The 24,619-nt window shown below is 39.9% G+C and overlaps 1 protein-coding gene across 1 annotated transcript; it reads right to left on the bottom strand.

The window, feature by feature from the left end:
* Positions 1-10,313: 10,313 nt before the first annotated feature.
* LOC140236892 (adenine DNA glycosylase-like) lies at positions 10,314-24,406 on the bottom strand. Its single transcript, XM_072316826.1, has 12 exons — positions 24,269-24,406; positions 21,907-22,016; positions 20,998-21,108; positions 19,887-19,928; positions 18,791-18,976; positions 17,740-17,837; positions 15,848-16,092; positions 15,055-15,158; positions 13,369-13,441; positions 12,146-12,294; positions 11,051-11,248; positions 10,314-10,724 (listed from the first exon to the last, which is right to left on the bottom strand). The coding sequence occupies exons 1-12, from the start codon at positions 24,363-24,365 to the stop codon at positions 10,635-10,637; spliced, it is 1,503 nt and encodes a 500-aa protein (XP_072172927.1). The 5' UTR covers positions 24,366-24,406; the 3' UTR covers positions 10,314-10,634.
* Between the last annotated feature and the right edge of the window lie 213 nt (positions 24,407-24,619).

The raw sequence follows: 24,619 nt of genomic DNA, 5'->3' as shown, positions 1-24,619 counted from the left end.
GCAGGGGACAGCTGGCTGACCCAGGGTGACGGCAGCAACGGTGACCACAACAAGGAGCATCGCCAAGGCCAACTGACTGATAAGGGGGAGCGAAAGTCTTATCAGAGGGGTAAGTGAGTTTCTCTTAATTAGTCAACTTCAAGGCAAGGCAGAGAGAGTGGACACACTACTGTGATAGATTGTATTACCTTCATATTGTATGTATAGTGAAAAGGTTGCATGTTGATTAGTTAGGAACATGGAGGAAGAGGGTATCCTAAGTCAGTTAAGGATGCAGGAGTTGAGACAAAAGTGTGAAGAGTTGGGGCTGTCACATGAAGGGTTGAATAGGAACCAGTTGATCAAAAACATAGAAGAGAGGAAGGAAGAGCAGGCTTCGCCTCTGCCAAGCGCCCCAGTCATGAGCACAGATAAGACTACGACCCAAAATACTGCTGCGCGCACTGAGTCTGATACAATGGAAGAAGCACGCATGCAATTTGAACTTGAAAAGATGCGGATGCAGGTGCGCCTTGCTGAATTAGAAAATGCCAAATTGGAAATTGAGCGCAAGGGGACCAATGCAGGGTCTTTTGGTTTGGGTAGGGGCATCAGAAGGATGCCGATGTACAAAGAGGGAGAAGATGTTGATGTGTTTCTCCGTGCTTTTGAGAAGATGGCGCAATTAAATGAGTGGCCAAGGGAGGTATGGGCACTACAGCTCACCCCCTTACTGACAGGTAGAGCTCGGGAGGCATACTCAAGACTGTCACTTGAAAGAAGTAGAGTGTACGATGAAGTCAAATTAGCCATCTTGCGTAGGTATGACCTCACACCCGAGGCATATAGGGTCAAGTTCAGGGAACTGAAGGTGGATAGGGACGAGATTTATACTGAGTTTTCTGTAAAGCTGACGGACCTTCTCGGGCGGTGGCTCCAGGGGGCGGGGGCTTTAAACGATCTAGACAGACTAAAGGAGGAGATCCTAAAAGAGCAAATGCTAAAATAAGTGCCTTTTGACCTAAGGGTGTGGCTCCGAGACCATGAGCCAGATACACTGGGTGACATGGCAAGGCTTGCCGATCAGTATGTCATCAGCAGAAAAGGGGCAGGTAAACCACAGGGACACTGGGGAAAAGCAGGCCCTAATCACTCCCCTAAACCAGGTTGGAATTCGGGATCACGAGGGGGAAAAGGAGAAAGTAAGCCAAACCCTCAACAGAATAAGAAGCAAAATGAGGATAGGGGTAACTACAGAGCAAAGGTGAGGTGTTACACCTGTGATAAGATTGGTCATATCGCAGTAAATTGCCCAAATGCCCACAAATCTGAGCTCCAGGCAGAGAAGGGGAATGACAAATCCAAGGAACACGGTCCCACCTATTTCTGCAGACTTGAGCCCCACCCCAAACTAAGACCATACATTAGTGACGCCAGACTGGGGGACAGACATGTACGTTTGCTGCGTGATTCGGGGTGCACTCATTCTCTAGCGAGAAGTGATGTTCTAGATCCTACATTCATTATCCCAGGTGAGATAGTGAAAATGAAGGGTCTCTTTAGTAAGAAAGAGGTACCGATTGCACGTGTGCATCTCATTAGTGAGCCATACGGGATCAAGAAATGGATCCGTGTTGGACTGGTAGATGAGATTGTTAAGTTGATGTTCTGCTTGGGAATGAGGTGCTAGATGAGAATGACCCTGACTTAGACATCCCCGACTATGTGAGTAGAAAAGAGGCAGGCTTAGTGGTGACAAAAAATCAGGCCTGTGAAAAGGAGTTAAAAGAAGAGCAAACTAGAGCAGAAGTGATCAGATCTAAAGTTCAGGTGTGGGATCAGATCTAAAGTTCAGAATGGGGTACTCATGTGAGAGTGGTCAGGAAACTCTAAATCAGAAAGTAGTGAGGTGTACACGCAAATAGTATAGTACCAAAGGGGTATAGAACAAGACTACTGGAGGTTGCCCATGACAACCTAACAACTGGTCACCTCGGGGTAGGCAAAACACAGCAAAGATTGATGCAGAATTTTTATTGGCCTGGTATTTTCAGAGATGTGGCAGAATTTTGAAAGTCTTGTGGCCCGTGCCGAAAGTGTGCAAGCCAGACAAGAGGGATTAGTAGGGCAAAACTAGTCTCGGTGCCAGTCATTGGCAGCCCCTTCAGAAAGATAGCAATTGATATACTGTAGTAGGGCCACTGCCTCGTAGTAAGAAGGGAAACAGGTACATTCTTGGTGTGTGTGATTACGCAACCCGGTATCCAGAGGCAGTACCCCTCCCCTCCATTGAGGCGGAGGGAGTGGCAGACGAGCTGATAAGAATTTTTAGTAGAGTGGGCGCGGCAGATCCTGTTTGGCACATGCTTCAAATATTTTTGAGCGGCGGCTTCGAACATAGATCAAAGGGAATAACTCTGTTGTTACTCCATCTCTTCAACCTCCTTGGTCAGACCAGGGGTCAAATTTTATGTCCCTACTCATGAAGCAGCTGTGCAGTAGTCTAGGCATTAAACAGATAAGGACCAGCCCCTACCATCCCCAGGCTAATGGCCTAGTTGAAAGATTTAATGCCACCCTGGAAGACATGCTCAAACCCTGGAAGACATGCTCAAACCCTACACACTGGAGGGAAATGTGACCTGGGATGACCTCATCCCATATGTATTGTTTGCCTATCGGGAGGTTCCCCAAGAATCTACAGGGTTTTCCCCTTTAGAGCTCCTGTATGGACACAGAGTAAGAGGGCCCCTAGATGTGATCAGAGAGGCATGGTTGGGAGAGACAGTGCCAGAGGAAGGGTTAGTATCATTATGTGCTAAATTGTAGGGAGAGATTGGCCAACATCACGACAGCTGCCCAAAAGAACCTTGCCCAAGCCCAGAAGAGGCAGAAAGGCAGACATCCTAAGTGACAATCCCGGACGGACTGACAGGATTGAACACGACTTAGTGACATCCAATGACCACCCCATTAGGCAAAAGGCCTATCGACTACCTCATGCTGTGAGAGAGACAGTAAAAAGGGAGCTAGATGAAATGCTTGAGGCAGGGGTAATTCCCCATTCAGATTCCCCATATGCTAGTCCCTTAGTAATCGTAAAAAAGAAGGATGGGTCACTAAGACTTAGCGTCGATTACCGAAAGCTTAATCAGCTATGCCCAACACTGAGGCTATCATTGATGAGTTGGGGAAAGCCAAATTCATGACAACCATAGATCTAACCAAGGGATATTGGCAAGTCCCTCTCACAAAAGCAGCAAGGAAGAAATCTGCTTTCATAACCCCATTTGGCCTTTTCGAGTTTAATGTCATGCCATTTGGCATGCAAGGCGTGCCCGCGTCTTTTCAGAGGTTGGTAGACCAGGTGCCTTTCATGTGGAAATTTTAGGCATTTTCTATAGAGACTGCCCAAGTAAGGATTACGGTGGGACACAGTTTCGGCCTGCTGACCAGAGTTGGCAGCACAGGTTTCCACAGCCTGGTGCACCTCAGTAAGAGTTGCATAGGAACAGGAACTACTCATCACATCCATATTGGACTAATGGCAGCGACAGTAGACGCCAGGATTTTCCCCGAGAACAGGAATGACCTACCTCCAGGGAGAACCAGATGGGTATCGGGGTCATCCTGATTTTGCACAGCAGAGTGGAAGTCCAGAAAGGCAAGACATGCCCAGAGGGCAACCAGAACCGGAATCCAGTGGACAGGAAGCTCACAAGGAATCCAATACTCCAAGCATGTGTTGGAACCATCAGACGAGGGGGTCCCTCCACAAGGCCAGATGGATCTGGTACTCCAGTTGGATTTGTGTCAGAGACGGAGGTGGTCCCCAATTTTTAGCAGAGGGGATCATGGGTTCGTGTCCAGGGCCATTGGAGAGTGTTATTCTGTGGATATCAAGTTTGAGGTGTCACCGTGCCCTGACTTGTGGACCCCGTCTCGCAAGTAACCACATAGGAGAGACATACTTCAAAGACAAGTTAGAACTGACAGGCATTCAGATAAAGGAAGACTACTGTCCCTTTCCTTGGTCTCAGCAAGAGGGGATGATATCCCGTATGTGGGATGCTTTGAGGTTGATGTCAATGTCTTGACATGTCAATGATGACATAGGATCTCAGCCAGGATTGTCTTGGTTTTGAAAGATGACATGGCCATGAGGCGTGGCCAGAATTCCATTCATAGGATACTGGGGATGAACATATTGCAGGAGTTTTGGGGTCAGTTAGTAGGTGGCGAGCAGGAACACATGAATAAGATACTTAGGACCACCCCAAATCCAGTATGGCAAGAGCACTTTAGGCTATTCATACCCATCAGAGGGAGGATGCAGTGGGCAAGGCGTATCTGAGACAGGATTCCCTTCACATACTCTTGGCCAGGCAGATGGGAGTTGTGGAATCTCAGAGTTGTGGAGTCAGCAGGTCCTATGAGGCAGTCCTTGTGCCTGAACATTGCAGAAATGCCTTCCCTGGAGTGTCTGCCACTCCATGCTTGGTAGATGCACAGAATGACCATTTCTCCGTAGCCCTGTGTAATGAAGCAATTGTTTGCTGGCTGGCCAGCGTGTGCTGTCCACAATCACCTTGATAGGGAGAGTGTCCTGCCTCATAAAAAGATTAAATTCCATCAGTGGCTTTCAGAGAGGACCGAGGATACTCTAAGCATACTAGAGGAAATGTCCTTATTTGGAAGATATGTATAATAGCATGGTAGGAGATCTAGAAGGGCATCATGTCAATAAATCCATGTGCTCTGAAAAATTCGGAGTTAAAGGGTCTGAAAGGAATTCTGTGAGAAACATCCATGGACACAAGAAAAATTAGAGGGGTATTGGTAACAATCTGTTGGCAGTGCATTCACGCTGCAAACTGAGATGTTTTCTACCTACTGTAAAGGTTCTTGATTAGGCTGACTCATACATGAAGAAGATGCATGTAGGACAGATGACCTCTCCATTCTATGTGGTCGAGCAATATGTAACAGGTTTACCATTTTGTGATACGAAATAATGTTTCCAATATCACGACACAGAGAAAAATTATTCAGTTGATGTTATTTTGGATCATGAAAAAGATTCACAGACATATGCGGTCAAACCTTATTACCTTGTACACTTAGATGCTGTGAGATTGTAAGGCGGGTGGTTAAATCCCATTTTATTGAATAGGAAAGTGTTGGTGTCCATGACAGCTTGTTTATGCTTAGGTCATAGCACCATAAGGTTTCATTGGTGGAAGTACAGTATTTGTGCAAGGCAGGAGAAAATTTGGTTTTTGTACAGACAAGGTTTATGTGTTTGTTGCTGCACTAAGTCTCTTGGGGAGAATTTACAGGTTTTACACAAAGAATATTTAATATGTGGTGCACATGGTATAATTTCCGACTATAAATTGGTGTAATAAACTGTATTATTGTTTACACCATTTCTTTTTAGGTTTTTGGTGCCTGGCCTGATATGCTGAAGTGCCACTACACTGTACTATAATTCAACCTGAAGACCCATGGCATCCATCTACCATCCTAACCCAATAACATTAAACGCTCTCTCCCACCAATCCCTACCCCTATCTCCAGCCCCTAAAAAACAAGGCAAACCAGAAATGTCGCTTTGGCGACTGGTATGCCTCCGCCATAATGCATGATTTTCCCAATAGGTCTAGATAGTACATGTGGACACTGTGTGATTACATTTTCACAAAATTGGCAAAATATTGGAATGACAAGTTTGTCACAAATGTGTTGAATGTTCACCTTCCTTGACGTAGGTTTAATTGGATGAATAGGAGAGCATGTATCTAGGGATTTAAGGACTTTAACTTGACTTTGACCCATTCATACATTTAGGCATTGAGTAATTTTCATGGTACAGGTGTGGAGAAAAAGTGCAATTTCTGAATTGAATAGTAAATTGTTACCATTTTCATCTGGCCCTTGACCCTAAAATTCATAAGATAATTACTTTCAGGTAGAACATGCATAATATGTACTAAGTTTCGAGGTAACTTGAGCCACTTCCGAGATATGGAGGAACAAGGAAAAGTAGAAATTACGCGGTGCGTAATATATGTCCCCGCCGGAAGTAGCATTTTGTAGCAAAATGTACAATAAAGGTCAAAAATCAAGGTCAAAGGTCAAAGAAGTCAAAGGTCAAAATTCTGTGTAGCAGTTTTGAAGCGCTCACCTAGTGCCATCACATAAAGCAAACGGAATCAAAATCGGGTAAGAAATGGCGAAGGAGTAGCATTTTGTAGCAAAATGTACAAAAAATGTAGGTCAAAAATTAAGGTCAAAGGTCAAAGAAGTCAAAGGTCAAAATTCTGAGTAGAAGTTTTGAAGCCCTCACCTAGTGCCATCACATAAAGCAAACAGAATCGAAATCGGGAAAGAAATGGCGAAGGAGTAGCATTTTGTAGCAAAATGTACAAAACAGGTCAAAAATCAAGGTCAAAGGTCAAAGAGGTCAAAGGTCAAAATTCTGTGTAGAAGTTTTGAAGCCCTCACCTAGTGCCATCACATAAAGCAAACGGAATCGAAATCGGGTAAGAAATGGCGAAGGAGTAGCATTTTTTGGCAAAATGTACAATACAGGTCAAAAATCAAGGTCAAAGGTCAAAGAAGTCAAAGGTCAAAATTCTGTGTAGAAGTTTTGAAGCCCGCACCTAGTGCCATCACATAAAGCAAACGGAATCGAAATCGGGTTAGAAATGGCGAAGGAGTAGCATTTTGTAGCAAAATGTACAATATAGGTCAAAGGTCAAGGTCAAAGGTCACGACTGAAATTCTGTGTAGAAGTTTCAAAGCTCCCATGTAGTGCTATCATATAAAGCAAACAGAATCAAAATTGGTTCATAAATGACAGAGAAGTAGCAAATTGAAGATTTTGATCACACACGGACGCACACACGGACGGACACACGGACGGACGGACGGACGGACACACGGACACACGGACACACACACGTACGGAGCCCGTTTCATAGTCCCCTGCTCGAACTCGTTCGGCGGGGACAAAAAGTTAGTTCAGTGCTTTCACTTGATCTTTGACCTTTTGACCTTTGAGGCAAAAAGAGAAAAAAAAAAACTTTCCAGAGAATTTCTATTAGGTTACACACACATACACCATGTGTAAAAAATAACCCTGCTGGCATTGCATAAATATGAGGGTAATAGTAAAATTTTGAGGTCTTGCACTTGACCTTTGACCCCTGACCTTTGACCCCATGAACCCTACATTCTCTAGATAATCACTTCCAGTCAGTACATGTATATACAATGTTCCATGAAGATACCTTGAACAATTTTCCAAGGTATGGAGAAAAAAAAGTTTAAATATTTTTACTTGACCTTTTGACCTTTGACCTCATGACCCAAACTTTCACCAGAGAATCTTAATTGGGTAATACATGTATACACTAAGTTTCAAGAAAATATCTTCAAGCATTCAATAGATATGGTGGAAATAGTGAAATTTTATGTATTTGACCCTGACCTTTTGACCTCATGACCCAAACTTTCACCAGAGAATCTTAATTGGGTAATACATGTATACACTAAGTTTCAAGAAAATCTCTTCAGGCATTCAGTAGATATGGTGGTAATAGTGAAATTTTATGTATTTGACCCTGACCTTTTGACCTTTGACCTCATGACCCAAACTTTCACCAGAGAATCTTAATTGGGTAATACATGTATACACTAAGTTTCAAGAAAATATCGTCAGGCATTCAATAGATATGGTGGAAATAGTGAAATTTTACGTATTTGACCTTGACCTTTTGACCTTTGACCTTGAGCATGTGCACCCAAAAGTTGATAGGCACAACTTCACCCCCTAATACACATACATGCCAAGTTTCATTAGGATACCTCAAAAGGTTTTTTAGTTACCTTGTCCACAAAATTCATTACCGACGGACGGAAGGACGGACGGACAACCCGAAAACATAATGCCTCCGGCACCACCTCGTGGCGGAGGCATAAAAACAAACAAAAAACAGTCAAACTGTTGAGGTGTTTGGCACATTTTCATCAAAGTTTCAAACATAACAAAATCTTAATACAGGAAAATGGCAACAAAGTGCACATAATACAGTGGACTCCCGTTATAACAAAGTCCTCGCGACCATTATAGTGAAATTTCGTTATAGCTGAACAAATAAGCAATAAATATACATAGAGTGGATAATCTTAGGGCCTGAATTTCTACTTCATTGTAGCTGAAATTTCGTTACAACTGTGTTCGTTATAATGGGAGTGCACTGTACATTCACGCAATAAAACCTCCCAACACAACCATGAAAAAAGCTCTTTTCTATGGTCTTCATATAGTCAACCTCCCCTTAGTCAAATAAAAAGGGACCACAGAAAATATTTTGACTTACATAGCACCATTAACACATGTTTACATCCATCTGGGGTAAAATTTTTCATCCACTCAGCCAATGTTCGACTAGTGCGATGGCAACTCAAGTACAATTGACTGCAGAATGATTTTTTTTTTTTTTTTTTTGGGGGGGGGGGGGTCCATGTGATACTAATCTAATAAAATGTCTGATGTAAGAACCAAATTACCTTGCCTCAAGGACCTCATTATCCAAAGTTTCAACATATTTACTCAAACTGTTTGTTTTCTCAGTCACTATTTGCAGCTTCGTCTTTCAGGACAGTGCAAATATGAGGTGACCATGAAGCCACCCAAAAGCTGTATACTCAACAGAACATGAATACACATACTACTATAGATCTTTTAACTGAGGTAGACAGACAAAGACTCTACATTGTTACACTATGTTAGATGGAAGACATATAAGAACAAATAATCATACAATGGCTATTTTTTTCTTTTCAAAATATTCAACACAGACGAGTCTATTTCCATCACTATGACAACTTAACCAATGCTGCACACTGACACTGGTCTGATGGTCCCTGACCAGTAAAAATCACTGTCAGACCAGTAACTTTTTCAGGATGGACTAGCAAAAAATGGAAAACTAGAAATGTCGCTAAGGCGACTGGTATGCCTCCGCCATAATGCACGATTCTCCTAATAGGTGTATAGTACATGCAGACAATGTGTGATTACATTTTCACAAAATTGGCAAAATATTAAAATAACAAGTTTGTCACAAGTGTGTTGAATGTTCACCTTCCTTGACCTAGGTTTAATTGGATGAATAGGAGAGCATGTACTTGGGGATTTAAGGACTTTAACTTGACTTTGACCCATTCATAAGTTTATGCATTGAGTAATTTTCAAGGTATGGAGAAAAAGTGCAATTTCTATAATGAAAAGTTCATTGTTACCATTTTCATCTGGCCTTTGACCCTAAAATTCACAGGATAATCACTGTCAGGCAAAACATGCATAAATACGTAGTAAGTTTCAAGATAACTTGAGCCATTTCTGAGATATGGAGGAAAAAGTTAGTTCAGCACTTTCCCTTGATCTTTGAGTTTTTGACCTTTGAGGCAAACAAAAAAAAAAGGAAGAAAAAAGAAAGCTTCCAGAGAATGTCTATTAGGTTATAGATGCATACACCAAGTGTAAAAAAGAAAAGAATCCTGCTGGCATTGCATAAATGAGGGAAATAGTAAAATTTTGAAGTGTTGCCCTTGACCTTTGACCCCTGACCTTTGACCCATGAACCCTAAATGCTCTAGATATTCACTGCCAGTCAGTATATGTATGTATACTATGTTCCATGAAGATACCTTGAACAATTTCCAAGATACAGAGAAAAAAGTTAAGTTTTGATATTTTTACTTGACCTTTTGACCTTTGACCTCATGACCCCAAATTTTCACCAAAGAATCTTAATTGGGTAATACATGTATACACTAAGTTTCAAGAAAATATCTTCAGGCATTGCATAGATATGGTGGAAATAGTGAAATTTTACGTATTTGACCGTAACCTTTTGACCTTTGACCTTGAGCATGTGCACCCAAAAGTTGATAGGCACAACTTCACCCCCTAATACACATACATGCCAAGTTTCATTAGGATACCTCAAAAGGTTTTTTAGTTACGCTGTCCACAAAATTCATTACGGACGGAAGGACGGACGGACGGACGGAAAACCCGAAAACATAATGCCTCCGGCACCACTTCGTGGCGGAGGCATAAAAAAATTAGGTACAGCTGTACCTACAGGGGGGTGTTTCATAAAGGTGTTCATAAAGGTACGAACAACTTACGAGCGACTGGTGATCAGTTCTTGTGCTGAATTATGGAAATTCTTATAAGTATAGCACATATGAACTGATCACCAGTCGCTCGTAAGTTGTTCATAACTTTACAAATAGCTTTATGAAACAGGGCCCTGGTCTCAAAAACAGGTTGGACCAGCAGAAAAAAATGGGTTAGTGTGCAGCCCTGACATAACATAGACAAATTTGACAGTCCACAAATGCAAGAAGCAGCACCATCTGAGTACTTCTACCAATTTGAGCCCTGAGATATGACATTGGAATATAAAATCTAACAATATGCATTTTCATCATTTGCTAACTGCCAACAACACTTCTACATGCAGTCCTACTACAATTGAACCTTGTGATGATTCACAGTTTAGGTGGTTGATAATATTGGCTGAGGTTGTTGTGCCTTGTGACAGTCATTGCAAATATTGACAACAATTCAATATTCATTTCTTGAAGAAGAATGACTCCAACTTTCTCTGTTTTGACACCTTTCCTTCTTCTTTCCCAACTGGCCTGCATCTCTTGCCCTGAGTCTGGAATGACAAGAAAATGGAGACAATAAAAGAGAAATTAAAGAAATTCGCACAAGTATTCATTTAGAAATTAATACAGCACCACCTCACACTGTAAAACCTTATCTCTTAAGAACAATACCAAACAAACTCAATGCATATTTAAATTTTACCACATTAGTTAATCTGAAAAGTACCTTTGGGATATAATTGAACTTACATAAACACACCACACAGCAGAAATAAAACTTTATTCTCTAGTCAATACATGAATTAAATTGGCCACATTTTCTTGTTATACCTGATGTAGTATGTCATCGAGAATAGCAGATGTTTTCTATGTCTACCTTGCTTTTGATGTCGAACGCGCTGAACACTTTTTTCATAGCTGTAGATACAGCCATGTCTTTCATGGTTGCCTTGGAGACCCACTGGTAGTTTGGCACATCATGTGACTTGTCACATGGTTCTTCGATGTCACATGACTTGGCTTGGAAGCTCTCAACCTCATAGGTTTGATGTATGTGAGAGAATATGTGGATGACCTGTCAACAAAAAGAGGATGAAAATGATGATGTAAAATACAACATTTGGAATCTTTAAAGGGATGGTATAGTTGTGGTTGAGATGGGGGATTCAGATTTTTAACTTTCTGCAAGATAATCAGAGACTATTCATGAAATATAAAGGAGCATACAATTCTAAGAGGTATTCCAAGTGTATTTGATGAAAATTGGCTTTGAAATGGCTGAGAAATCCAAAAACAAAGTAAAACAATGTGGTCCTAATAAAAGGTGGATCCCAGCTTTTACTAGGATCTCTTTGTTTCTGGATATCTCATTCATTTTAAAACCAGTTTTCATAAAATAAACTTTGAATTCCTTTTAGAATTGTATGTTCTTTTATGTTTCATTATAAGTTTCTCGTCATCTCATAAAAAAGTTGGAAACATGAAGCCCCATCTCGACCATAACTATACCATCCTCAATACCCCTTCTTCATCGGATGCAAGAGCATCCCACTCAGTTCTCTACAGGTGTCAACCCAGAATGGATGATATTTAATCATCCCTAGGACTGAAATATGTGGTGTACCTGCAAAAAACATCCATGTTTATCTGGATGTTGGGAGGGAGGACTACACCTACCCTAACCTATCATCCATTTTTGTACACCAGCAGCCTTGCGCTGATATCCCATGCATGAACATGTAGATCCACATGCTATTATGTGCACATGACTGCTGTGCAATTCAATATCATGAAGTGTCAGTGGAATTCATGATGATGATGAAGACAATAGTATCAATGACAATCATGATGGGATAAGATCATTTCATGAATGATAATGATAAAAATTATCATCAGCAGCATATTAATCATATTAATGATAGTAATAAAAATACAAAAATAGAGAAATAGGACAATCTAACCAGTGAGTTACCTGATCCACATGCCTCCTGGCAGTTATGCTTTCAAAAGTGACATGGAGGTCATCGGTGAAGTAGGCATCCATCTTGTTTCTCCTCTTTTGGACTGGAGTGTCGTCAGTGACAGCAACACTGGGGAACTCCCACATGCCAGCCAGCAGTCCTGTGGTGGGGGACAATCACAAATCAACAATCCAAGAGTCTAGTCTTTCTTGTAAGGCATGACGTGGATTGTCAATACTGCTGACCGAACACTACATGTCGTCTGTTGAGAATGAGAAGGGCGTTAAGTGGTCTTGAACACTATGGGTTTAGTGGCAACTTAACTCCCTTATCATTCTCAACCGACGATGTATTTATCAGATCGAGTGGGGCCCCCTCGGGCGTAAGTATTTTTTGCCGACCATCCTAAATGCGTGTGAAGCACAGTACTTCATAGAGTTTTATACCACTCTTTGAAAGAAGTGGTCCAGTATAATAAGCTAATTTTGCAGGGTTGTTGCTCTTTCACTTGACCAACTGATATGACATGCATTTCGTGTCTGACAGGGTAGTATTACATGTACTGTGAAGGGCAGGTTAGAATATTTCTGAGAGCTGAAAGATGTTGCTCACAAGTTTTCTTGTGAGATGAGTATTGCTACTTAAAGTTTGCATATTCTTAAAAGGGAATAAATTCCTTATATGGATATGTGGCCTAAGTGAATGCCGAAATATCAGTGGCAAAAAACGCCAATGAAAACTGCTTATCCACTAGTGGCAAGCCAGGAGAGCAAAATGGAGTCAAAAGAGGACTGAGCTTTCGATCCTAGCAGAATCTTTGTCAGTAATATTAGTAAAACAAATCAGTGAAGTTTGTGGTAAATCAGATATCCTTTTAAAAAGTTATGAACAGTAAAAGTTTTTGTGTTGCCATCATTGCAAACACTACAGCAAACCCAAACATCACTCAAGTGTCCCATTAATGACAATCATTCATTTAATTCTCTCAATCCACAAAATCTGGATTTATTAGCCGTAAGTTCTGATGCTTTGAGGGATTATTTGTCCTGTACATTTTTGCACTATTTTAATAATCACGTTTATTCATATATTCATTTATCATTTTTTCATTCATTGATTGATCTGGTTATCTATAAATGTATTTACTGATCGATGAATCATAATGATCTATTCTGTTATTTTGAAAGAAACTGCATCAATCAAACAAACAGCAATCATATCAAAAATAACTGACCTGTTTCTGGTCGTTGAACCATGAGGAATTCTGTATCCGTGCCACCTAGTCTCTCCACAATGCACACAGCATGCTGCATCAAGAAAACCAGCACAGATAGAAATATTCAGGACAGACTAACATCTTACAATCACAGCTGTGGATCACTGACAAAAATAATACAAAAACAATGAAGAGAATTGGCGTGATCATTAAAAACATCGAAGCAGCACTGAATACTGACAAGAAATCAGGGCTACATTTCGACACATATTGTCAGTAGATTATCTTTTTTGAATGTTTGTTCTTTTCATCTTGCCTGTCTCAAACAGGATTGTACTTGCATGGAGTCCATCAATGGGTTTTAATACAACGGATTTAACACAATTCACATATTGGACTGTCTGACAACACACTAGTACAAAGATGCCAGATGACAGTGACAAAACTGAATTTTCTGTGAGACACTTATGAAAGCAAGCTGTGAAATAAACCAGTTTCCTGTACAATCTGGACCATTCCTGACACCAGCCATGTTTTAGGAGTATTTAGCAGCAGTACAGAATGCCATACACTCTTGTTGAGAGGGCCTTCGGCTCCAAATCCACTGTCTTGAAAAAAGGTGTATACCTGATACATCACTCTCACCAAAAATGCTCAACTAGACACCCGGCCATGCAGAGGTGATAGGAATAGCCAATCAATGCATGGAAAAAAGCAGTACTCAATCTGATAAAGCAACCCTATCCAAATGAAACCAATTAAATCATCATCCATCTTTTCCAACTAAAGGCGACTCCTGTTATAACAAAATCCTTAGGACCAGCAGTCTTCTTTCATAATATCAAATTTTGTTAAAGGGTGTGTACAGTTCTGGTCGAGGTGAGGATTTAGCTTTTAATGTTTTGCGAGATATTCAGAAACTACTCTATGAGATGTCAAAGAGCATGCAATTCTAAGGGGTATCAAAAGTTTATTTGATGAAAATCGGTTTGAAATACCTGAGATATCCAAAAACAAGGAGAAACAAAGAGATCCTAATAAAAGGCGTGGGGTGTAGTCTTTTATTATTATCACTTTTTTGGATATCTCAGCCATTTGAAAACCAATTTTCATCAAATAAACATTGAATCCTTCTTAAGATTACACGCTCTTTCATATTTCATAAGAGGTTTCTCATTATCTCACTTAGGAATGTAAAAAACATGAATCCCCACCTCAACCGGTATTGTACAGCCCCTTTAAGCCTACAATGTAGCTGTAAAATATTTTAGTATACAGATATATGGCTGATAATACTGGGCCCTTTGTTCTTACTTTGTTGTAGAAAGTATGTTTTGTTCAAACAGATGACATTTTGTAATAAATGTGTTCATTATAACAGGACTGCATTGTATTATATCATCCATGTTTAATAATGTTCCCCATCTTCATCTGTCATACATTCCAACATGGTGAAGTGGTCCACCCACACATCCAAACACCCACACTAGAAAACTGATGAATAATGCTGACCTACCTTGGGTTGCCCCAGTTGACCAGCCATAATCAGCAAATTATATCAACCAGGCACAGTGTGCCATACAATACAAAACAAAGGTGACGATATACTGAAAGTAACAAGATTATGTCAAATGAGAGAAAATGGTATAAAATGGATCAAGAATGATGGAGAAGTGGAGAGGATCATGGAGGATAAATATTTACCACTTGTTGCTTGGGAGGCTTCTTCTTTGGTTTCCTTGGGTAGTTCATTACTCCGGCACTCTCATCCCATGGATCCACCAAACAGAGAGAACACTTCTCAGCAACTGTGTAGATGGAGGAATGAAATTACAGAAATATTAAACTTCTTTTCAAGGACTTGGGCATAACCTGATAGAGTAGGTAAAGCAGATGGAAATCACTTTTGCGTGGATAGTTGGTCACTCACATTTCCATGGCTTTATCAACTGCATTCTTACAATACTTTCACATATTTGCTGTTGATTTACTTGTAACATCTTCTGCTGTTATGGCAATTGCAGCTATGAGATGCCCGACTTCGACCTGAATTGTCTCGTAAATATTGATCGACATAGTCAACGATTTCAAGAGATAAACATAAGTAAAATAAAGACTTGAATGCAAAATCTCTGGTTGACAACCTCTGCTGATAAAAACAACAAAAATAATTAAACAAACCTCAAAATGCTACTACACAACACAACACAAATTAAACATAGTCAATGTATGCACATTCCTAGAAAGTAATTTGCTACAAGGAAAAGAGGCAAAGACATCACACAATAGGGTATTACCAATGCTGCACAATGGCACTAGTCCGATGGTCCAGGACCAGTAAAAATCATTGTTGGACCAGTAACTCTTTCAGGAATTGACCGGTGAAAAAAATGGAAAAACTGGGTACCTACTGGTCCGACAGACAGGTTGGACCAGTACAAAAAACGGGTTAGTGTGCAGCCCTGGTTTTAGCGTTATAAGTGCCAGGGTCACTTACGACACTCGATGTCCCTGATCTCATCTCCTCTCGACCCATTGTGACCTTTGACCTTTGAACCATCGAGCCTGGACTGGCACTCTCTCTTCCTCTGTTCCACCTGTTGTAAGGCCCTGCAGTGGGTTCTGATGGGACAGGAAGCACACTGGGGGTTCTTTGGGAGGCACACGGTGGCTCCCAGCTCCATCAGCGACTGGTTGAAATCCCCAGGGCGGTCTGGGTCCACAAGGGCGTTGGCCAGCTCCCTGTCAAAATGTTGGAATAGCAGGCAGCGTGCAGATTTATCAGCTTTAGCCAAAACCCATTCCTGAAATCCTTACGATGAAGGTGCAAAGATTAATCAATTGTGTGAACTTGGTCAAGGCCAAGAGCACAGTTAAAAGGTCCAAGGATAATATAAATCCCAAATGTGGTTGTCTGCTATAAATATTGGACAGCTAGAGATAGGGCTGACATTGAAATAAGCAGACTACCCTCCCCCTCCCCCCCCCCCCCCCCCAACACACACACACACATCAAGGCTTGTCATGAATTGTTTTATTTACTACCTTGAACATGAAGTTGAAAATGGAAATTTGAAGTGACTAAGTTTTTGGCATGCATGGTACAAAGGATGTATTGTGCACAACCAATTTTTTTTTTTTTCAGCCACAAGTTATTAACTATCTGCTCCTCAAAGAAAATCTGTTGTATATAGTGTATGTATATTTCATCTAGGTGAGAATGATATAGTGCCTATGCCACATATTTTGTTAGTGTCGGATCAAATAAATTGGAACTTGTCAGACAATTGCAACTAATTGACAAATTGCCCTACATCGACGTAAATAAGCACTGAATTGATCAGTGTTTTAGTAGTAGCCATGATAAAAAATCATGGGCGTACATACTTGAGCAGGATTCGAAAATACGACCTTCTGATCACTGGACAGGCGTCATCTCCACTAGACCACTGAGCTTTCGCCCGACAGCAAGTGTTGGTTCTAATCGTTATAGCATGCAGCGGGTACTGCTTTGTTATTCAAATTCATGAAATTCTTCCGTCGAGATGTTTTCATTGCAACTGATTGACAAATTGCCCTACATCGACGTAAATAAGCACTGAATTGATCAGTGTTTTAGTAGTAGCCATGATAAAAAATCATGGGCGTACATACTGGAGCAGGATTCGAACCTACAACCTCCTGATCACCGGACAGGCGTCATCTCCACTAGACCACCGAGTTTTCGCCCGACAGCAAGTGTTGGTTCTAATCCTTATAGCATGCAGCGGGTACTGCTTTGTTATTCAATTTCATGAAGTTCTTCCGTCGAGATGTTTTCATTGCAACTGATTGACAAATTGCCCTACATCGACGTAAATAAGCACTGAATTGATCAGTGTTTTAGTAGTAGCCACATATTTTGTTAGTGTCGGATCAAATAAATTGGAACTTGTCAGACAATTGTAGGAGACATTAAATTTGCAATAAAACACCACCAGAAAAGAGTGGGCTATAAGTTATCTCTTTTCAAGACGAAAGTTAGAGATTTCCCAACTTTAATTGAGACGATTGACAGTGCATTTGTGAGATGTTAATTGTGTGGAAATTGCTTGAATCACAAAATGTATGAAAATAACAACGCAGCAAATTACTCTGCATATACAATAATCAAGTGGTTTGCAGGGAATACAGGAGATATTAATGATATCATGATCACTACATATGGCTTTGATCCGGAAAGGTGAACCCATGTGGGATAGTGGCCAACCTAAACAGATGTTTAAGTCCACATGAGTGAGCCAAGTGCTCATATTCATAAAGGGAAGAACACAATATGACCACTGTCTCTATGTCCTCACTCTACAAAAGTTGTAAACAAAGAGGTGATACATGATGCAATCTACTCACCAGATAGCTGCCATGACAACCTGACTGGTTGAGTCTGCACCGATCCTCCTCAGCCTTGACAAAACTCTGATCACATTCCCATCCACAACTCCTGTAGGCTGAAAGTATCAGATAGGACCATTTCCACAAACAGGTAAACTGAGCAAAAAGCTGTTTGTTCTCAAGAAGAATGGCATGCCAACTGATAAAATAACTTCCCATGTACAATCTGTATAACGCTGGAAATTCTACATGGAAAAGGTCATATATGGGTGCATTTAGTAAAAGAACTGTGTCTTTTCAACAACAACAACAACAAAAATGTCATGCTTACTGATGAAACATAGTATGCCAGTCTAATTAAGTGAGAAGTAAATTGATGTTCAACTCCTGAACACTGATAAAACTATGCATTATACAATGTTTGCTAGGCACTAAAAATTATAACTCATAGGGTATTAGATTCCTCCTCTTGGCATTATTTTCCGAGTAGAAAATGTGTTATATAATGCTCTTCAGAATCTTAAATTAGCAAATAGTTTCTACTTTGCATGACTGTGACCATGTTGTACCGTGACACAGTAATCACTTCTTTTTTTTTGGAACTGATTGACAAACTACCCTTCATCCACATAAATAAGCACCAATTATTCAGTGTTCTAGTAGTAGCCATGATAAAAAATCATGGGGATACATACTCGGGTCAGATTTATTTACGTTGATGAAGGAGACTTTGTCAATTAGTTGCAATAAAGACAACTCAACACAAGAAATCATTGATTTGAATAATTACTCTTTGTTGTACGTCGACACACACCAACATCGGTCTTCCCAAAACAATGTTATTTGATAAGTTTTGCATTTTGGTTCAAAGTATTACAGAATGTGTCTATATCTCAAATCACCTTACAGATGACACATGGTTCAACTACATTATAAATCACACTACAGTTTATTCCCTGAAATGCATTTCAAACACTAGTTTCAGATGTCAATTTTATTTTGTGGCTATTTCACTATCCTCCACCAAACACCTAAATCACTGCAAATACAACTTTAGTCCAATATCTACCTCATCAAAGGCAATTGAAGCTATGGCGCCTGCTGTGTAGCGACCAACACCTGGCAGCTTCTTCTGCAGCTGTTCAGCATTCTCTGGTATCCTCCCTCTGAGTTCATTCTGGACCTTGAGGGCACCCTCCAACAGACGTTGACCTCTGGAGTAGTATCCAAGTCCTGACCACATTTCTCTCACCTCCTGGACCAGGGAGGTTGGGGAAAATGAGAGAATAAAGAGAATAAGTACAAGCCGGGAGTTGCCGGTAGGTAGACACTTTCTTCAAGAACTTTGTTTTTAACTCTTTATGCACCACAGTATAAACCCTGTGTGTGCCACATTATTCTGAGACTGCAATGCAGGTATGCTTTGGGAAAACATTTTGTTTGTAATCTCCATTTGACTTTTGACAGATTTTTGTTATGCTGGGCATGCAATGAGCAAAGCTGTAGAGAAATTTCCAAGCGAGGCTTTGATGTGAGTGTTATGACAAGTCTACGATTATTTTTCCTTCAAATGACCAGTAGGTACACTATTGTCCAGGCATGACTTTTGCTCACAAAACAGTGACAGAGACTTGGAATTCACTTGAAAATCCAGTAGGGAATACTGCTTGATATTCAATCACCACACATGCAATATATACATGTGACAAGACTGGGATCATGAGTGAAGCTTTCATTGTACTGTGGCATTTGGCAATTCACCGAACGGTTTGGACTGGTTTGTGCGTTTGAGCAAATATGCAAATTTGGCATGCCGTCGACTGAGCTGGGCGTGCGAATGTGGCACATGAAGAGTTAGTTAAGTCAACGTACCTCTAAAGAGTGATCTTTAATAACGTTTTGACATGAAGAAGATAATTGACCATTTGAGAATACATTGCTTTTTAACTAGTCCTGTGACAACCAGCTCTTTAATCTCTCAATCTATCTTCTCTTTTGTTGGTAGTGTTTGTGTGCCAATTATGCACAACATGTCAGGTGTGACACATAAAATTTGAGCTTTGTAAGTTATGAAATTTGAAGTTAGAGTTCTTCTTTAAATACAATTCCTCAAAGACTGCATCCAATTGTATGGAATCACAAAATGTCTGCATAGGCATACTGACCTCTAGTGTAGCCTTAGACAGCGATTGAAGTGTGGGCCATTTCTGTGCAAATGAAATGAAAAATAAGACCAAGGATAAACCAGCTGATATAGAACAAGCTAGAGAATGAATATTGAGCCTTATTTCCCCTTCATTGTGATGGATAAGAATCATTTACAAGTTAGAGTTGGCTGGGGCATATCAAAGCACATTTTACAGTAAAATTTGCAGTTCAGCAGTTGCAACTACCCAGTGTAAACACATGGGTTATTTTTAACAAACACAGAAAACTGTCCCATCTTTGATTGCTTGGACTTGATGGGATGTTCTCCTGCACAAAATGGGGTTTTTCCTGCTTGCGTCTTTGATGTTTCATCCACCTTATTTATTCCATTTCAACAAATGTATGTGTACCATAAAGGTTATTTTTTAACTTTAAAGTTTCTTTTTTTTCACAGTTTTCCTTTTTTCCCTCTAATTTCTTCTCCCTTAATATGGTAAACATCTTTATTTGCAAACATGCGGATAATGATCAATTCAGTAATATTCAACATACATGAAAGTAAAGATTTGGCTTACTAGACACAACAAGAAGGAAACAAACTGTCTTGGAAAAATAAAACTCTTGGCTGGTTAGTGTTATGTTTCTTCTTTATAGCAGCTTCACATTGACACTTCAACTAGATCTGCTCTATTGATAGACTGTAAATATTTTGGGCAAAACTGAGGCATGATATTTTGACAGATTATTTTTTGATTGAGTGACTGATTAATGAATGAATTTATGCTTCAATCAAGAATATTTTAAAGTACCTGTAGGAATATTAAGAAGGGTGCACTCTAAATACATGCATTGCAATGCAGTGCAATGTAGCATTGCCTAAATAGTCTTGTCGGAGACTAAGCCCCTTATCAACAAAGTTGAGACATCTGAACTTGTAGTCTCTTACAGGGGTGATGGGAAAATAACAGATATATGAAGAGATGGTATGTGTTACGAAAAAAATGAGAAAAGAAGAGCTGGGTAAATGCAGGAAGGAAGGCATGACTACATTTTTATTTTTTTTTATTTTTTATTTTTTTTTAGGAACAGAGGATTTTTTTTATTTTAAAAAATGCACAAGAATCATACCTTCATCCATCTGTTATAGTAATCTATCACCGTGGCAACCTGTGTCTGCTGGAGCATGATTTCTGAGACCCAGACAGCATAGGCATGTTGGTTGGAATCATCCTTTTTCATCTGTTTACAAGGATTCAAATATAAACTGTATCAAAACAAATTATGATATAAAGTCAGTACAACATGACATTAAAAAAGAGATAATCAGTCAATCATTCTACCAGCAATAATGTGGGCATGCACATCTAGATAGTCAATCTTTCATGACTTTCAAACAAAATCTAAGACCACATTTGTTCAGACTATTAGAGTGATTTGATAACTTTTTCTATCTTTTCATTTTTGGTTGTTTCCATGAACCTGAATGTATATGTATTGCACTTCTCTTATATTTGTTTTTGTAATTCTACACTGCACTACATAGAACTGCATTTTGAGCATCCTGGTAAAACTGATACAGCACCTTATAAATACATAAGACAAATTAAGCAAATCAATGCATAATTGTATTATGTAGAACATATACCCAGTACATGTGTATTTCGTTGTATAAAACAATATCTTAAGTACCAGTATCTTTAGTGGATGTTTCCACAGAAGAATTAAGAGTTACAAGGATGAATGAAGATTATAGCTCAATCTTCTACCTAAGGGGTTACCTAGGTATACAATGTGTAGGGCCTAAACACCACAAACGACAACAGGCCCTAAATTTTATCAAAAACATATATTCCTTGTCAACATCTGAGCAATAATTATTCTTTATCTGGAATACCTAACAAAAACAAGAAAACTACTTAAAGAGTGCACATTGAGAATGTACGAAAATGCAACTTCGAATGTAAATTCAATATTACAACAGGATCACTGTTTGAGCAACTGTTTTGTCAATGATGGGTGAGACTTTACTCTACTTACATTTCTCCATGGCAGATCCCTTTTATTTGCATCGTACCATTCCAACATAGCCTTCCTCAGGTGAAGGATTTCATCATTGTCAAGACTGTGGATGCTTCCCTCTTCATTCACTGTAAAAAATCAACCACAAAAATACATACACAAGATTCATGGATGGGTCCTACATTTGGAAAAAAAAAAAAATTAGTAGTGTACAGAATACAATGTAAGTACTTAAAAACCTTGACACCTTGCCACTTTGAAGATCATTGCACTCAGAAAAGAGGTGTTGTGATTGATTGTTACATCTGCAAGTGATTCTACTTGATGATGTTTTGTAAATATTCAGATACAGGCTTAATATTATATATATATATTTTTTTTTTGGGGGGGGGGTGGGAGAGACAAAGATTACTTACCATTTATTATCCAACCAATCAAATACAGTCTATCAGCTGTTCATACTAAAAACACAATTTCATAAGATACACTTTTACTGGAGGATGAAAATTTGATAAATGTAGGGTTGAGTGTTTAATTGGGTATACAAAAACAAAAATATATTATTCAAATGACTGACTCTGTGTGTTTGAAAGAGTATCCAATAGCAGCTTTATAGGAGTTATTCCTGCACAATGCATTATGCATTGTGTAGTACTAGTTGATCTGAAAACAGCATGTTGGGTCCACCATGACTCTAACTTCTCCCAAACCATAAATATCCAGAAGAATCATACAAATTCACAGCTGTACAGTATAAAATAACTGGCAAGGTAAATAATGTACTCAAGATTTAGAGTGTTGTGAACATTTGGAGACTGACGGGAACTAATAACATAACCAGGTATCATTACATACATGTCTTATCTACCTCCATTTTCACTCTTTTTCTTTCTGTATGCAAGTGCATAATTCCTGATACAAACAAGTACATCGAGACTACAAACACACTCTGCTGTCACAATTCTCTATGAAATTGCCTAACAAATGTATTCAGGTGCTATGATATGATCTGATTATGTATTAATAACATGTAGGCCTAATCTGAGCTCGTCGGTAATGCAGTGTGCAACAACCAGGGAGGTGGAAAATCTTTTCACCAGCTGGGGTTGGCCTGGTACGGTACTAACCAAAGACGCTTAACTAATAAGACACGAAAGTGCGCGCTAATCCTGTACAAAACAAATGGACAGCGCGCGGTCCTCAAGCGTATACGCACATCACCTGAGACGCGCTGCCTTGACGCTTGATAAACAGCAGCAGCGGCTTCAGGGACAGCGCGTCTCAGGTGATGTGTGTCTTTGCCTGAGACACGCTGTCTTTTGAAGATGTTGTTGTTGTATCAAGCGTTTTGATTGTGAGATCATGTTGTTGCCAAATTTTTACCTCCACGAAATAATCCTTATTGCTCTAAAATCTCATTCTTCAAAATAATCCCCTTTATCGAAAAAAAGCTACGACTATAATTTTTAAATCTTTTTAAGACAATAAAAATACCACTACCTTTGAAAATGAATGATGTTCCTCGGTGTACTGAGTTTGTACTTAGCTCTCTTTTGTGTCGTCATGTAGGGTAGCCATTTTGTGTCCATTGTTATCGCGCGCCTTCGTATCTTATTATCTCTACTATCTTTGGTACTAACTATACCATGTATACACAGCCCAGTCACTGTATAAATAGCGACAGGTGCGCATGCGCTTAGCACAGCGTCTGGTCGGGCTAGCTTGGTCGGTACAAGTCAAATAAGCAGTTATGGTGCAGGTTACGGCGTCATATACTGATAATAAAAGGGTCTAGATTATGTGCATAATGTATACATAGGTAGGCCCATATTTTTTACAATCTTCAAGCTACACGTGTACACCCACACTGCCACAGCAACATAAATTACATCAATAAACATGCTGGATACTACACGCCACTAATATACCATGGAGCTACTAACATACCAAGGCAAGGGGGAGTACCTCGATCCTTGGTAGATGTCTATGCTACATTGTCATTGCTAGCCACTTTCCTCTGATTTCAAATCACAACTTGCAAGCCTCCTCTGATCTGACAGCACACATTCTGTTGCTTCTCTGAGCTATCGGGCTTGTCGTTCTAAAGTACTGAGTAAAAAATTTTAGTTGTTGTCTAGATACATGTATTTAGGGTCTATACGTATTTCATGATGAGTTTATAGCCCGACCAGCCAGACGCCGTGCTTCAAGTTGAAGTTCAACAGTGTACTATAAATTTTATAGTTAATGATTTGAGTACAGCACAATTCGCGCGATCGACACACACAGCTGCACAGCCACAGCTACAGCACCACAGGATTCCACTTACTCCAACAGCTGATCAAGCTGAACAGAAGTTAAAACGAAGAGTATCACTCACCTGACCTATTGCTGAAGGTCTGCTTTTTGTTCTTCTTCATTGTACAAGCGAAACTACGTTGCAATACCACAAGGCGTCTCGAAAATACGAAAATCATTTATTTCAAGCTGAAATCACATGTAAACATCCACCGGCGCCATTCTCCTGGATACCCAATGCCAAAATGACTGGGAGTGTGTGTGCGTGTGTGTTGGAGTTAAAGAGGCAGGGAGCACGCATGGTTTGTGTTATGCAATTTCAGACGAGCGCGCGCCTTCTTCGAGGGAAAATCCCGGTATATACCAATATCTCTTTGGGTAATGTGAGGGACTCAATTATTTGTGTGGATATTATTAACATGTACAAAGTGAT

Source organism: Diadema setosum, chromosome 13, assembly GCF_964275005.1.
Source record: "Diadema setosum chromosome 13, eeDiaSeto1, whole genome shotgun sequence".
Lineage (NCBI taxonomy): Eukaryota > Metazoa > Echinodermata > Echinoidea > Diadematoida > Diadematidae > Diadema > Diadema setosum.
This window is presented reverse-complemented; position numbering and strand designations above follow the sequence as displayed.